The 15,545-nt window shown below is 42.7% G+C and overlaps 1 protein-coding gene across 12 annotated transcripts in view; it reads right to left on the bottom strand.

Annotated features, from left to right (window-relative positions):
- DMD (dystrophin) overlaps positions 1–15,545 on the bottom strand; it is a 7,616,828-nt gene that overhangs the window by 201,307 nt on the left and 7,399,976 nt on the right. For all 12 annotated transcript variants that reach the window (XM_069639082.1, XM_069639084.1, XM_069639079.1 and 9 more), the window contains one exon: positions 5,474–5,640. In XM_069639082.1, coding sequence (XP_069495183.1) covers positions 5,474–5,640 — 167 coding nt within the window. The remainder of the gene's footprint in view (positions 1–5,473; positions 5,641–15,545) is intronic.

The raw sequence follows: 15,545 nt of genomic DNA, 5'->3' as shown, positions 1-15,545 counted from the left end.
CATTTTTTATGTTTTTAAAACAGGTACATCCTTCATTATTGTATGTGTCACGAGTACCAGACACCGGCGGATGGCTTTTTCAACCGCCAGTTGCTTCTCCGCGTGAACAACGTTACCACCCTGACCATTTTATGGGACGATCGCCAAGTACAAGTATGCCCTTACGCGTTACTAACGGCTAGATGCAACATACAGACCGTTGTGGTGGCCTAGTGCCTCGTTGTTGGAACAGCCATGCGATTATCAGTGCGACCGAAGAGCTTATTTTATCGTAAACCAACACCCTGTGTACTGCACACGAACATCGCTTGCCTCAAGACGAACTATTTTGGATCGAGAGCAAAGAAAAATGCAAATCGCTGAATATTCTCTAAACATTTGATGTCAAATAAATGTACTTTACCAAATTTACAATCTTGCGGTTTGATTTAAAAGTACAGTTTCATATTCCCAATTGTGGCGCGCTGTGTTGTGAGCTGATCTGTGTTGATTTCCGGGTTCTGTGTGGAGTCGCGTAGAAGACGCATGGGCGCGTTTGCCTACGCAGCACAGTCACGTCACGGATTGAGGCGGGGAATATGAATGTTTTGATAAAGTCTGTTTCAGGGGCGGGGGATTTGATTTAGTGCCGCAAAAGCAGGTGAGCCAGGTCGATGGGGGGAAATGATAGGATTATCAGAAAATGGCGGCTGATTTCGAGTGTGTTAATGGACAAAAAGTCGGGTAAGGTCCATAGGAAAGTTTTCTACGATCTACCGATTTATGCTTAAAAACACATGGCCGAACCGTAGGGACAATAAAAAAAAAGTCCCGGAACTATCCTTTAATGGACAACAGTTTTCTACAATCGTGCAAGACGACATCACAGAGGATGCATTAAAAATTAGGCTCCAGAGAGTCTTCTGCTCCTTCTCAAGTAAATATGTTTGCACTGCAGCAGCAGTAAAACGTTAGCAATGACAGCACAATAGATGACTGGGTCTACAGAGTCCTTGCATTCAATCCTTCTGCTCCTTGTAGACAGTGTGATGATTCATCAGGTTGTGTCATTTTGCCCCAGAGGGCAACCCTTTTCTATGAGGCTAGGGAGGCGAGGCCACTATCCAGTAGTCCCCCCAGGGCTGGTAATATGTGGGAGGACCTCATAGGGTTAAGGATATCCTCCTGGGGGAAAGCCTCCCTAAAATCCTGTCACATAACCCCCTAGCCTCATGGTCAGCCTTTTGTTCCACCCTTGATAGTCATGGATTTACAATAACACATAGTTCCACTGACAAATGTAAAACATTGGGACGAAAAACACCAGGAGACACATACAGAATAACCATATGCAAAGTCAGCCAAGTACTGCAACGGGGTGGCTCACTGAAGGAAAGAAGAGCACCAAAGAGACTTTCCAAGATGGTGTTGATATTGCAGCAGGGTGGAATCAACAGTAGAAAGCAGAAAGCTAGAAAGGACTAACTGTGGAAGTCAGAAGTATGCGAACGAGACCCAGGAAGTTCAAACTTGGAATGCTGCAGCTGAATCAGTCGTGTCTCTCCAGGAGGGGGACAAGAAGAACAGGATGTTGCTGGAGCATCCTTGGAGCCGACTCACTTGGTGGTGGGTGACGGTGCAGGAAGCAAGGAGGAGGAGAGGCCCTTTTGACCATGTGAAGAACCAGAGCCGTGTCCCCAAAGTACCTCAGGTAACAGGAACGGTGGGAAAACCGTATGGGGTCCAGGAAGAGGCCTAACTCAAACAGAGTATATTGGGAGCCATCTCCTGCGTCGCAGTGGTCAGCCCAATACCACTGCACAAGCAGAGTACATTGGGAGCCATCTCCTTCGTTACAGTGGTCAGCTCAATACTGCTGCCCAAGCAGGCTCATCTCCCTCATCACAGTGGTAAGCCCAATACCACTGCCCAAGCAGAGTAAATCCGGAGCCATCTCCTTCATTGCAGTGGACATCCAATACCTCAGCTCAAGCAGAGTGCATCGGGATCAATTTCCCTCGTCGCATTAGTCAGTCTGATACCACAGCTCAGGCAGAGGGCATTGGGAGTCCTCTCCCTTATCACAGTGGTTTATCCGAAACTGCTGCCCAAGCACAGTGGAACAGGAGCCATCTTCATCAAACATTTATTAAGTCATCATTGTTATGCCAAGATTTAAATGCATTTTAATTGTTCTACCTTCAACAAGGAAATCTTAACACATGGTCTGTGGAACCAATTCCTTTGGTAGCTTAAATGAAATGGAGATGCCAGCAAACCACCTCATATAAAAGATTTTGTGGCACAAGCGCATGAATGTCCTGAAAATTGATCACCGCTTTAATTGAACTTAGGGAATGTCGTTCTTTCCCTTTATTAACCAATCTTGTTCACCGCTGGTTGACACTGCAGATTGTAAGAAGATTCAATTCAAACCTACAGCTAAGTCAATGCCTAGTCTGGGATACTGAATGGAAACCCTTATTGATATATCTTTGTCCAGTTCATGAGTTCCGGATGACTACCCCTATATAACACCCCTCTCTTAGAATCCCCCCTAACCCCACTGAGCCAAGAAGTAGTTCTGTTTTGCAAGTTTAAAGGGTTTATTGAGAATTTAAACAATATATATATATATATATATATATATATATATATATATATATATATCACACTTTATAATAAATTAATATCTGATAGTACACTTAGACATATGATGTTGATCAACAATGGGTAATCTGGCACTAGCACACTTCTTTACAATCAATGAGGAGTTAGTATAGGATGGATAAAGTAGCAAAACTACTTTTATGATTTCAAGGGAAAAGCAATAAGGAATAAAATGCAGTACAGAAATACTTGATATGATTTTAGCAAAAGATAAAATAATCACTTTTTCTCTGGCAATTCAACCCCCTCCCCTATGCAATGTAAGAAATGGAAGGAGATGGAAGTAACACACACAGTTCTTAGGAATGCAATCAAATATAATTCAGTTCACCCCAGCAAGCTTAGACCACAGATAGAAGTTTGAAACACGGGCCCAAAATGCTTTTAAAAGGTGATGGCAATGAAGTGAGAAATATGCTGAAAATGGTTTTAATCCCCTTTAGGAGGTTCAGGGGGAGTGGTAGCTACTTGGGATAAGTTCAGGCTCACTTTAGCAATGATTCAGAGATGGTGATTAAGAGGCAAACGAATTTTTAGCAAGGAAAGAAATGACTGCTGATGGTTACACGTGGCTGGATTTTTAACCAAATCGCGGTAGGAAGTCGGTTCTAGGCTTGTTGGAAAGCTTAGATTCTAAGCTTTCAGAGGGAAGTTAAATCAAGTTCGTAGCCCAAACGGTTCCAGAGATACGGACGATTAAATAAAGGTAGTTTTTCGGATTTAAAGTAAACTCAAAATGACAGGTGACAGCTTTGCAGCTGCAGAATTGACAAATGACAGGAGGCAGTTCTACTTAGGTTAAATAGATTGAATTATATTACTTTAAACTAAGAGATTTGGTTTTGCCCTGTCCTAGCTGTACTCACAATATATTTGCAAGGTCTGGGTCGCGCCACGGATCTGTCAGATTTTGGACTTCGGTTCCGGTCTCGCCACGGACGGTCTCTGCACACAGCGTCTGGTCTCTGCTCTGCTGGTCTGGTCTGGCACTGGTCTGGTCTGTCCAGATACAGCGGTCTCTGCACGGCTCCTGGATCTCTGCACTGGTCCTAGCAAAAGTTCTTGGCAAGGGATTCAAGCAGCTCGACCGGCTGTGAGTAGCTTGCAATGATTTGAGGCCTGCTGCAGAGAACTCAGCTTGTGGTTTTAGGCCTCTGATTTAGGTTCTAAAGTATAAGTTCTAGGTTCTGGAGTATGTAGCTGGAGTCAGTCTGGAACTGGTATCTTCTGGATGTTGTGTGGTCCGGCAAAACGCTTCACAGCAACTGGATTTGAATCTCTCTACCTGTCCCAGCAGTCTCTTTTTATGTGTTTTGAAAATGGGTGTGTGCCTGGGCCCAGCTAAGCCTGCCCCTCTCTACTTGTCATTGGCCCAATTCTCCCCTCTCCCATGATTGGGGGAAGAAAATGTGAGTCAGAGTGATGCTGTAGGTTTTATGGGTCAGAGGATCCTCCCCTGGTCAGTTTGCCCACAAATCTATATTTGATTCAAATACATCCTTCCCAAATATTCAATTTGTTGAAATTACATGTGCATATTATATATTCCTTATGGTCCATGCTTGTCCGCCTCTGATCTTCCTGGGGGCTTGCATTCAGAAATGGCAAAATTTTGCGCTTTTCAACTGGTTTTGCAATATCGGACACTTACCCAAAATTACACACATGTGCGCAAGGAGTATGGACATTAATTGATGAAGTGCCAGATTTTTAACATGCAGACATTTGGAGTGACAACCTCTTTTCCGCTCGTAACCCCCCAGATCATACCACCGGGTCCTAAAACCTCTTAAAATATTCTGGCCAACAGGGGTGTGTCTTCCCAGGTCACATGGTGGAGAAACCAGTCTATCCACTTTCTTTAAGCTTCAGCTGTCCTCAGAGGGGGCTGCCCCTCCCCGTTTCTGCCAAGAGGAAGCCACTTTTACGACGCCCCGAATATAACATTTGCCTGAGTCCAGGACAAGCCTTTGTTCAACTCCCTGTAGCTGCTCCACCCCTAATCTAATCAGAGAGGTGACAACTCCTTTTGGCGAGGGGAACAGTGGCTGAGCAGGTTTTAACTCCTGTGGGGGTAGATGTCAGGCAGAATTGGAATCTCTTTAAGCCAGTTTTCAGCTAAAGTGTCACTTTTGTTCCCCAGTTTAAATCAATACAATTTTTACATACAACATTTCAGCCCACCAACTGTTATGGGGCTGGAGCCAACCCCGAGCATACAAACACTTTCACAAATATATCATGAAGAAACATTCTCTAAACCTGAGTTGTTGCAGAATATAAAATAGACAAAGCTGACAATTATCTGGCACCATCTCATTCTGTATTATTAATTCTGATTGCAAAGAAAACAGGCTATATACCATATTCAGTCATTCACAAAGCTCCCAACAGTATTGTAGCTACAATTTCAAAATGAAGAAACATTTAAATCAAGGTGGAATCCTGCTGTAAACTGGAACCAAAGGAGAGTGATGTGGTAGGTCAACTGCACTGGTGCAGCACAAACACTGCTTGAACAAACCTTGTTGATGCACAAAACACCAGCTGCAATAGTTTTTAATTTGCATGAGCAATACAATGCGGCCTAGTTTCCATCGGCATCGGATGAAAATTATTCCAAGTAAACAATGTCCCTCAAGAATTGAGTAGTTCGACACAATTGCATTCACTTTGTTGCTCTCTATATTTTCAACGGCATACACAAAGGAGCCCCTTTTCTTACATACTTTATAAACTGTATTATCCATTCATTAACCCCACCCCCCCCAAACTATCAACCATACACTGCAGCAGTATTAAGTTCCCCTCTGCAGACTCTTACCTGAATCCGATGATGGGGCACTCTTTACAGATGTTACATTTAGCTTGGTGTTTGGCAGTTTCGGCAGCAGCAACCCTGTGGAGCACTGGCAGCCAGACCATAGATTGGGGTTCCAGCCTCATCCAGTCCAGAAACAGTGCTGCTTCAATTTCTGGCTTGTTGTTGGCCTGTGAGAGGTGGGGGGGGGGTGGGTGAAGGTAAAAATGAAATGAGAAGAAATAAAGGAACGAGTAAAGTGATAAAGAAGGGTGGGAGGAAGGAAAAGGAAGAAAGGGAAAACAAAGAACATTAAACAGTCAACAAATAAATGCTAGAAGCACAACAATCAGACAACTCAACAACATTAAAAGAAAAAAAAAAACAAAAACATTTTCTACCAAAGGAAAGCAAGTGAATCAACCTTTGTAAGAATTCATGGTTTCAGTGCTACGGGTGTCCCATATGTAAGCTCTGTTATTGGTGGGAAAAGCAGACAGCTCACCTTTTGTTTCAGCCTGTCAGGCATGCAAGCCCAAGTACATCCTATCCATCTTAGGGAGGAAATAAGGAAGCATTCAGACTATCTTTGATGACATCAGAACAGTAAGGCCAGTGTCTTCACATTGCGCAAGGCATTTTTTCTTTTGGTTTACTTTATTTTGAGGGTGTTTATAAAAGCCAACTGTAAGGGAGGCATGGTGTCACAAGTATGACAGTGACAACATGAACAATTTGTAAAACCTTTACTAAAGTTTCTGGGGTTGGAAAAACTCCTACTTTGCCCTACAACTAGGATGGGAGTAGTTGCGACCATCAAATAATAAAAACACTCCTAGTTGAGTCTGTCAAATCAAAATTGCCTATGCTAAACAAAAACTAATGCCTGACCTATCTCTTGTACAAAAAGTGTATAAAGGAGATATGTATGTAAAAGGAAAATCAATGTTTAAATATAAAGAATAAATGTGGCTGAATCAGCTCTCTCCCCACGTTAGACAGCACGGAGTAAGGCGGTCCCAGTTGGAAGTATAACACACTAACACAGGTGTTTAACACAAAAACTGTTCAAAATGTGGATTGAGATCTGCTTGGCCTTCCACGTTAAAGTCTTTCCTTCCAGTCCTCCAAACCACTTTCAACGAAAGGCTCATGTCGGTCCCCCTCTGTTGGGCTCAGACCTTTCACTACAAAAGTTTAACAATACTTCAGGTGTCCCCCAAATTATTACACTTCAGGTCTCCCTCAGTCGGGCTCAGACCGCTTTCAGATGTCAAAGACCTTTGAATGTGCGTGGCTTTCTCTACAGACCTTCAATAGGACCACTTTGACTCAAAGTTGAATGGTCAGCTTTTTACTCTCCCCTACTCTCAGGGTTAATTTTGATCACTTCGCTTTTACAGTTCATTCACTTTATCGCTACAAACAATTCACCTTTCACAGAGCCTTTCAAGTTGGCTACTTCCTTTTGCCAGACCACTCCATTACTCAGTATTGCTGGTTTCAAAGCTGTTGCTCCTTTACAGTTAATTCACAGCTCTGCCTTTCTTCACGTACCATCTACACGCATGCAGCCTTCACTTGTGATACAATGTTGTAATTTCAGTCTTTCCTTAACACACACTATTCTCTCAAGTCGCTTGCCAATTCACTGGCTGTGTGCATTTCTTTCTTGTCTTTACAGTTTTCCAATTCACAAGTCATGGTTAGTGCCACAGGCTTGGCCTCCCCAACTCTGCTGTTCACCCACAAGGGTTGTTGGCATCCTTGAAACAAAGCTTTGGGATTTGGCCTTCTTCATGCGTCTCTCACAGCCTTATGGAGGCAACAACTTCCTGTAGGCAAATCCTGGGGTTTTCGAAACACTGCTCTCGTCCCTTGGCCGGTCTGTCTGCTCCAGTAGGTTCGTCTTCACCCTGAAAGTTCTGCTCTTACTCATGTTCCACCTTGCTTAAAGTGTGTCTCTATGTTCCGCCTTTTATCTGTGCGAAGAGAGCTAATTGGTATCAGATGTATGCACTTAAAGTCACGTGCCTGAATTTGCCCAACCCGATTAGCGGGACATGTCCAGTTCATTCTATAATAGTTAGTATCGTTAGTCTCATATGTCCTCTTTCCTCGGCCCAGTGTTTGTGCAAAAAAGGGAGCTGGGGGGGGGAGGAGGGGAGTTGGAATATTGGGGAATCCTAAAAAAATAGGATGGGATAGGTGTACAAAAAAAGGGGGAATAATGTGTCTCACCATCGGCTGCCTCACCCTCACTCCCTGAAGACCCCTCACCCAGGTGATACTCCCGCATTGGTCCACCCCCAGAAACTGGATCCAAATGAGATGGCTGTGTCCTGGCCACCTGGATGACAAATCCCTGAGGACCAGCGGGTGAGACACCCTTTGGTTTCTCACATCACCATCAAAGGATTTGTGAAATATGATTCAAGATGTAGCAACTAATTGAGTTAATGACCTTCAGTGGCCCGATTTGATGATTTTCCCTTCAACTAGGATGCAAGGTATATTTTGATCAATATGTTAATATTTGGGTTGCTCATTAGGTTAACAGCCTGATCTCATATACCGTCCCACCCCTCAAATACGGGCAGGAAACAGGTGGTTTCTAACATGTATTTAAATAAATGAGTAAACGAGGAAATCAAAGCAAAGGTTGTCTCCAGCTGCAGGGGAAGTTGCCACAATGTTACACAATCACAGACAGCTGGCCTACAAAAACGAAAATGACCTGCCTGCATGAATTACACTTTCTCACACACACACACATATATATACATATATCTTTCGTTATAAATAACACTAGACATTCTGATTAAACTTCTGCTTGTCAGACATTATTTCAAAATCCTCGTGTTAACTAAAACATCAACAAATAATTAAAAAAAGTCACATTTACAAATTAATCAAAGAACTTTACTTTCCTCAATGCATGCTACAATCAAAAGACCAAATTCAAGTTTTTGCTTCTGACATAACTGTGATGCTACTAACATGCATGCACAATATACACTATGCTTACAATAACTTGGATCTAGAGGTTTTGGGTTAGGGAAGTAATGTTTTCAATTTAGAATGTACGGACTATTTTGACTCACCCAACATTAAGAAATGGTTTTCAGATTGTATCGAATACATAAATGACACATGCCTTCCAAAATCCCATATGAAGCTCTCGGAAATGGGACAGGGGAATGGGTGAGTGTAGGAATTACACATTCACTGTTATGAGAATATAAATGACTCATTTAAACTTGTTCCCATTTTTTTAATTTAGTTTAAGAACCTACTGCCGTCTGTAAGGGTGCAGAAGTAAGATTATGGCAAAGAGGTGGCATAATGCTTGGCATAGACTTATTTGCAATTGGAAATAGAAAATAACGTTTAACTTGCCCTACTTATTATGAGGGGGGTTACCCTACCTCAACAGAAATACTAAGGATCCAGTTAGGAAGTTCGTAAAGTACATTATCGACCATCCTATGTCTAAACCTGTTTCCGTCCCTTACACTTTCAACTAATGAAAACTGGATGTCTTATTCACATAGTAGGAGGACTCTCTCACTCTGGATGTAGCATGGAAGGCACAGTCCTTGTACAAAGTATATATGGTTAAATGTTCACTGCTTGCATGTTCAGACCAACAACAAAAAACACTTCCTCACACTCATGGGGGGGAACTCCTTTTGTGGATCTTGCTTCCACTTGCGAATGTAATACAGTTCCTCAGATCTTCTGGATGAATCCTTTTCCTCTATTAATTTCAACAAAATAAACCTTTCCAGTCTATCAGGTCCAGTTCACTAACCTGCCAGACCTGACCATAGACTTCCTCAATGGTATATCAAGTTTGGTTTGCTACCCTACCAGACTTGACTTCACAACATTTTAGTCCCAAAAGATGTTTGCTTTGTTGCTGGTTTTCTGTTTTATTTATCCTTTTCTAGTCTGGGTCTCCCCGACTGCTTCCCGGCTCCAGCCTACAGGTTGTAGTTATTTTTGCACCGATTAGGGGGCCTTCAACCATTAGATATTTTGCAGTTGGGCCTTGCCTGATTCCATTTGGGTCCAAGACCCTGCTGCACACTGGCAGGGCTTTCCCGCTTGCATGTGGGCCCACAGGCTGTGTAGCTCTGCTTCTGTGGGATCTCCTCCCCTCCTTTACCTAGTGTCCACTTGGACAGACCTTATATACACACTATCACACATAGGGGTGTCTCTCATGTGGACATCAGCTTGAGTACTCTATCGGTTATCCCTTTGTAGTTTTTGGGACGGGTTTATCTGCTTTACAAAGTTCTTGTCACTCTTTGAAATTCTGCTTTCATCCCTTTGTGCTCTATGGGATGTATTTACGTAGTTTACAAAGTTTGTATCAAATATAATGCCTATTGTAGCCCCTTGTACTCGTCGGGATATATTTGCGCGTTTTACAACGTTTGCATCAAATAGCATGCTAATTGCATGTCCTTATACTCTTCAGGATGCGTTTACGTGGGGTTTACAAAGTTTGCATCTAATAAAATGCCACTTGTATCCCCCTTGTGCTCTTCAGGATGTGTTTGCATGGACTTTCAGCTCCTCCAGCTCCATTAATGCCCCAGCCACCAGCCTGACCCTTTCCCTACCATTAGGAAGCCTCATGGCAGCTTCAGGTCTCTTCAGCAGGCTTTGCTTCCCTGTTTCTACCACGCTCTGCGTTCTCTTTCTCCTTGTGGTTTTTGCAGCTCCGATTAACTCTCGCATCTCTGCAGGTCTTGCTACCTACCTTCCTACTGCCGGTTAGGTCCACCTCGCCTGGACCACTCTGGTTGCCACGACTCTCAGCGTCACAGCTCTTAGCCTTCGGGTCCCCCACGGAACAAGCAACTAGTTTTGTATTCCTCCAGGGCTGGTTCGACTGGGATTTCACCTCCAGTAATTTCCCCTTGCAGCCAGTGCCACAGCCTTGCTGATAGCTCCTCTCAGGAGAGGGGTCTCTTGGTCCCTCCAGTGAGGGAGTCTCAGGCTCACTTTAGTTCTATTTGGACTGCTGGCACTCAAGGATCTCCCCCTTCTCTGAGAATCGAACTAGCTCACTGATCCTTCTGATTCAGTACAGCATTCCTGCTCCTTGCTCCTCCAGTGAGGGCTTGTCTCATACTTTGAGTCTTTCTTCTATTTAAGCTGGGACTGGCTAATAGGATTTTGGGAACCACTAGACTGCTCAATGTTGTTCCTATAAGTAATCTTCATGCTTCCACACTCATCACAGTACTGATAATAAGGCTCCCTTGTGAGACACTGATCTTGTTCATCACAGTACTGGGAAGTGGATCTTCCCTTGGGTAACTCCTATTCGTCCTCATCCGAGTACTTTCTAGTGGAATGTTAAAATGACAACTCACAAGCCTACTAGAAAATGGGCTATTCTTAGGTTTGTAGGAGGGGAGTCTAGGATTGGGTGATGAGCTGGGATATATTGTTCCCTCCTAATGGTCGTACCCAATCCCAAAGGGGGCTTCCCACCACTGTGATCCTCCAGCTGAGTAACACCCCCAGGCGGATTATCAGGTAGCGGCCTCGCCTCTGTGGCCACATGGGAAGGGACTCTTCCTGAGGGAAGAAGGGACGACATCCAAAGATTAGTCACACTTCACAGAACATATTTCATCAAACTGATCCTCATTAGGCCATGGTACAGCGCTCTTCGAAACATGGTCCAATGTAAGCAAGATCTGTGATAGCGCTTTGGGTAGAATTCAATGAGATTTCTAAAGAGTCGTGCACTGAATGCAAGAAATGCCATCTATATTACTGCACCGACAAATCAAAGGTTTTTTAAAGTTGGTTTGAATTGATATCTCACTCAATTGTACATAGTGATTTCACAGTTTATTTCCTATTTAATTTAATGCATTTTTGATAACACCTTAACAACCCCCTTTTTGGGACTTAGCAGGAAAATAGTTTTGGAGAATATATACCTCTTCTTTTGGGGAGATCTCATACTCCCATTTGATTAATCTTTAGAGGCATGAAGCCAGGAAAAAACCCTAATGTGCTCAGTCATCAAATTCACTTTTGCAGATACCCTTGTGGACAGAGGTCATCCCTTGGAACTGGAACCGTCCCTTCTGCAGCCCTTAAATTGAACCCTCTCTTAAATCTTTCCAATAGGAACAGGCAGTGATCTTTCCTGCAGCTCTTCTCAGTGTCAGAATCCCCCCTCCTCTGTACTCTTAAAGTATGTATAATTCCCACCTTATATCTTAATTATGTCACGCTATGCAATTGGCAAAGATCATTCATTGGCCTACCTGATGGACAGTCTTATCCAATACATCCCCTCCATCTTTATTAGATGATTACAATTTCTAAACCTGCGATCAAAAAAATGGTTGGGGACCAAATCCATTTATATACAGAAAGAAATATCTATGGGATAAATTCAATAGCAATCAATTAAAATAGTTTAATTTGTAGAACAGTTATTATTCATACAATTCATGGCCAAAGATAAGAGCATGCAAAGAATAGTTCTGCAAATTTCACATATCGCAGTTAATCACAAGTTCATTTTGTCAAAATTAAAGTACATATTACAATAAAAATGAATACGATACACAAAACACTTTTCCATGTAAATTGCGTTCCATCATGTAAATAAATACGAAAGATATGTTACTACAAAATGTGCAAGAGTGCAAAGATATGAAAGCATTTGACAAACAACAATTCGACACAGGCCACTAGGACCTACTTGAAACAACTAAATTACAGCCATAAGTAAACAAAATCTATATTGCCTGAAAGAATCTAAGGACTTGATTAGCCTTAGTCGTCATGAATAAAATGCCCCCAAAACTCAGATTTTGTTTTTAGCCAGTGGATTCAAATGTCAACATATTTCCCCCATTTCCCCCAAATTTTATTTCACCAACATCCTCCAATACATCAGAATGCTCAAAATGTGTTTTTTGTAGTCCTCTCCCTTGTTCCGAGTACATAATTGAACTGACCAAGGGGCTGGGAAACTCCCCAAAATTGTGGATAAATGCCCAACTAGACACATGGATCTTAACGCACACTGACCCGTGTCAAAGAACCAGATGTAGAAAAGAGGATCATGTCTTAGGAGCTGTACGTGCCACATATTTAATGATAGCTTGAGCTTGATGGTTGGAACACTTGTGGACTAAGATGTGTACACCAAGAAGGACCTCAGCAGTTCCACAGCATCACATTACCCAAAACTCACCATCCCCGGCAGAGACAACTGGCTGCTACTACAAAAAATGCATTACCCAAGAATGTCTCATCAACCAATATGTAGATAGAGACTTGCCACTACCACTGCATACACATACCAACCATGCACCCCTCCTTATGGACACTGACATGCTGCCAAAGCAACTGGAGTCGGAAGCATCGTGGCTCTGTTCACAGGGTTCAAAGACTGCACATGCATACCAGGGCCCTAAAATGCAATTCTAAGGTAGCTGACTAGGATCTCTAAAGACGCGGTACCGGTAGGCAGCTGCGCTACCACCCCAAGCTAATAGTTAACAGAAACATGAAGATCCCTTCTAGTAGGCAAATCATCAACAAACCATTTACCAATGAAGGTCATGTACAAAAACCAGACCTATGGTGAGGAAACACCAAGATATTTGAGGCCCACTGAGAGAAATGCTTGGAGGAGGTATTGGCAGGAGTTGAAGTAGCCTGTGCGAGGAGTGAGGCAGAGAGGTTTGGATGAAACTTAAGAAAAGAAGTGGAGAAGGAACATCATAAAGAAGACACATCATAAATGGGCATCAGGAGGTAAACATCAGGCGGTAGTTGCAGAACATATAGAGACACATCTAGAGGTGGAAGGAGGAAGTAATCGATGGTGGCATATGGTAAGGTGGATAACGCTCAGAGAAGTAGAGCAGTGGAGAAAGGGAAGGACCCCCAGAAAGGGGAGGTGATAAGGCCCCGGTGTGAATGTATGGATCAGCTGGCACCATCTCTAAGCAAAAGAAACTCCAGCTGCATCTGTAGCTTGTGAGACACAGCAAAATGTGCACACATGTGAGGAGGAATGGCACTGGTTCTATCCTACTCAAACCAGAAGACCAAAAGGACAACACAGAGGAGTACCCAAGAGACTCACTCAACCAAAACCTTGTGAATGTTATGATGTGACCGTTCACCCTTTGGTTAAGAACTATCCTGACCCTTTTCATTCAAGTTTAATTTCCACAGAGAGGTTTTCTTCTTTTCTGTAGAAATAAAACCCGCCTTGTGTGTAGTAATATTTGTGAACCCCACTCAGTAATATTACCAGGTGGCACACGCTAGTCACCAGCAAACAAACTAGATGGAAGATCAGTCCGGATTCAATCAGTAACCTTTCAAGAACAATGAGCAGGCTGTTACGTTTCTCTTTCAAACCTTTATTCACCATGGTCGTTAGGTTACAGTATTAAAAACAATAATTTTCAAAGAATAAAAAGACTCAGAAGATAAGAGGCACAAACCGCCTAATTACACACTCATATGATTACTGGTCTTTTCGAGTGTATCAACTAAAGTTTAAAACCTTCCAAGTCCTCGTAATTGTGTTCTATGCAAACATTTCAAACAGTGCTCATATAAACTGCATTACAGTTCTAAGAAAGCGTGAAATAAATCTAAAAGAAGAGTTTACTATCGAATATGATTCACTTTCTAATCAATGTTCCAACAGATCCATAAAAAGATACAATATACGTAATTTCCTGTTACAGGGAGGCCAGCTTTGACATGTGCAAAATTATAGGTTCAGATTTAAAGTGCACATTTAGTGCAATATACGCAAAAAGAATGAATTCAAGGCACTAAGCGCTACAATTAAATCAGCATGTGTGGTCAGTAGTGAGTAAGACCAATATGTTTACTGTAAGAGAAGTAAGATGTTATATTTGCTGATCATCCAGCATCCTGGGAAATCGTGTCCAAACAGTAAATGGAAAATTAGACAATATACATCTGTTTTTGCCTGGAGCAATTGGACATCAGTGCTTAAATAGCAATCAGAAAACACCAACTCATTGTATACATGAACCAATTAGCTCTTTGCAAACATAGAATAAGAAAGGAAGATCATTATATTCCAATGAAAACCCTCCAGTTCTTATGATTTTGAAGGGTTTTCTTCTAGATCATCGAGCTGAGGTTTTGCAAATGGCAGATAATGTGAAGATGTGGTTGGGTGGACTGGGCTAACGCTTTATTTATTTATTTGCCAAACATTCTAAGGCAGAAAGAGCAGAATTTCTTTTTTTAGAGTTCAATGGCAGGCTGTGTTTGTTTTAGTAAAGGAAATTAAAAATGCACGATTGGGCAGGTTAATGTAATATTTTGCATATGAAGTGTGAATAACATGATCAGAGCTGTAATGCTTACACTTCAGTGAGGCTTCTGTACCATTTCTAGAAGAAACACATTTCATGCTTCACTAGGAATGAGCTATTGTGGATTGTGACTATGTCCTCTGCTGATAGCAGAGGCGAGGAGGATCATGGGGCCTAGGTGCCACAACCCACTCTGATGCAGTATCTGGCAGTGATGTGGGAAGGATCGTCATCACATGTGTAACCCTAGAACGTTTGACACTCTAATAAAGTGCGCTCCAAAGAATTGAAGTGACAATACCAGTTATAACAGGCGTGTGGCCCCTTTAACTCAGGCACTGCAGTGTTTGCACAGTTAGCCAAAAAAAAGGAGACATCCACTCAAGCTGCTGTCAAATACACCTTGCAGATCGAGCATGAGGGAAGCCAGGTCCTAGAGAAGCTGCCTTGACAGCCACAGAGCTTGTTCAGACCTCGCAGTACTGCCTGCAGGAGTAGATTGAAATCTGGTCCACTAGCTTGGATTGGTTGGCCAATGTCTCGGATCATGAATGCTGTACCAACAACGGAGGTCAACCAGCAATGTAAAATCTGGTTACAACAGTTCACAGCCCATTCAAAAACACACCTGTAGACGCCTAATCTGATATCCAGCCGAGGGGGGAGGTAAGCAGGGGTATACATTCCCAAACAGGGAAAGCAGAGTTGTGACAAATTGGAGAAGGAAT

This window comes from Ambystoma mexicanum, chromosome 7q (assembly GCF_040938575.1).
Source record: "Ambystoma mexicanum isolate Mex_15411 chromosome 7q, UKY_AmexF1_1, whole genome shotgun sequence".
Lineage (NCBI taxonomy): Eukaryota > Metazoa > Chordata > Amphibia > Caudata > Ambystomatidae > Ambystoma > Ambystoma mexicanum.
This window is presented reverse-complemented; position numbering and strand designations above follow the sequence as displayed.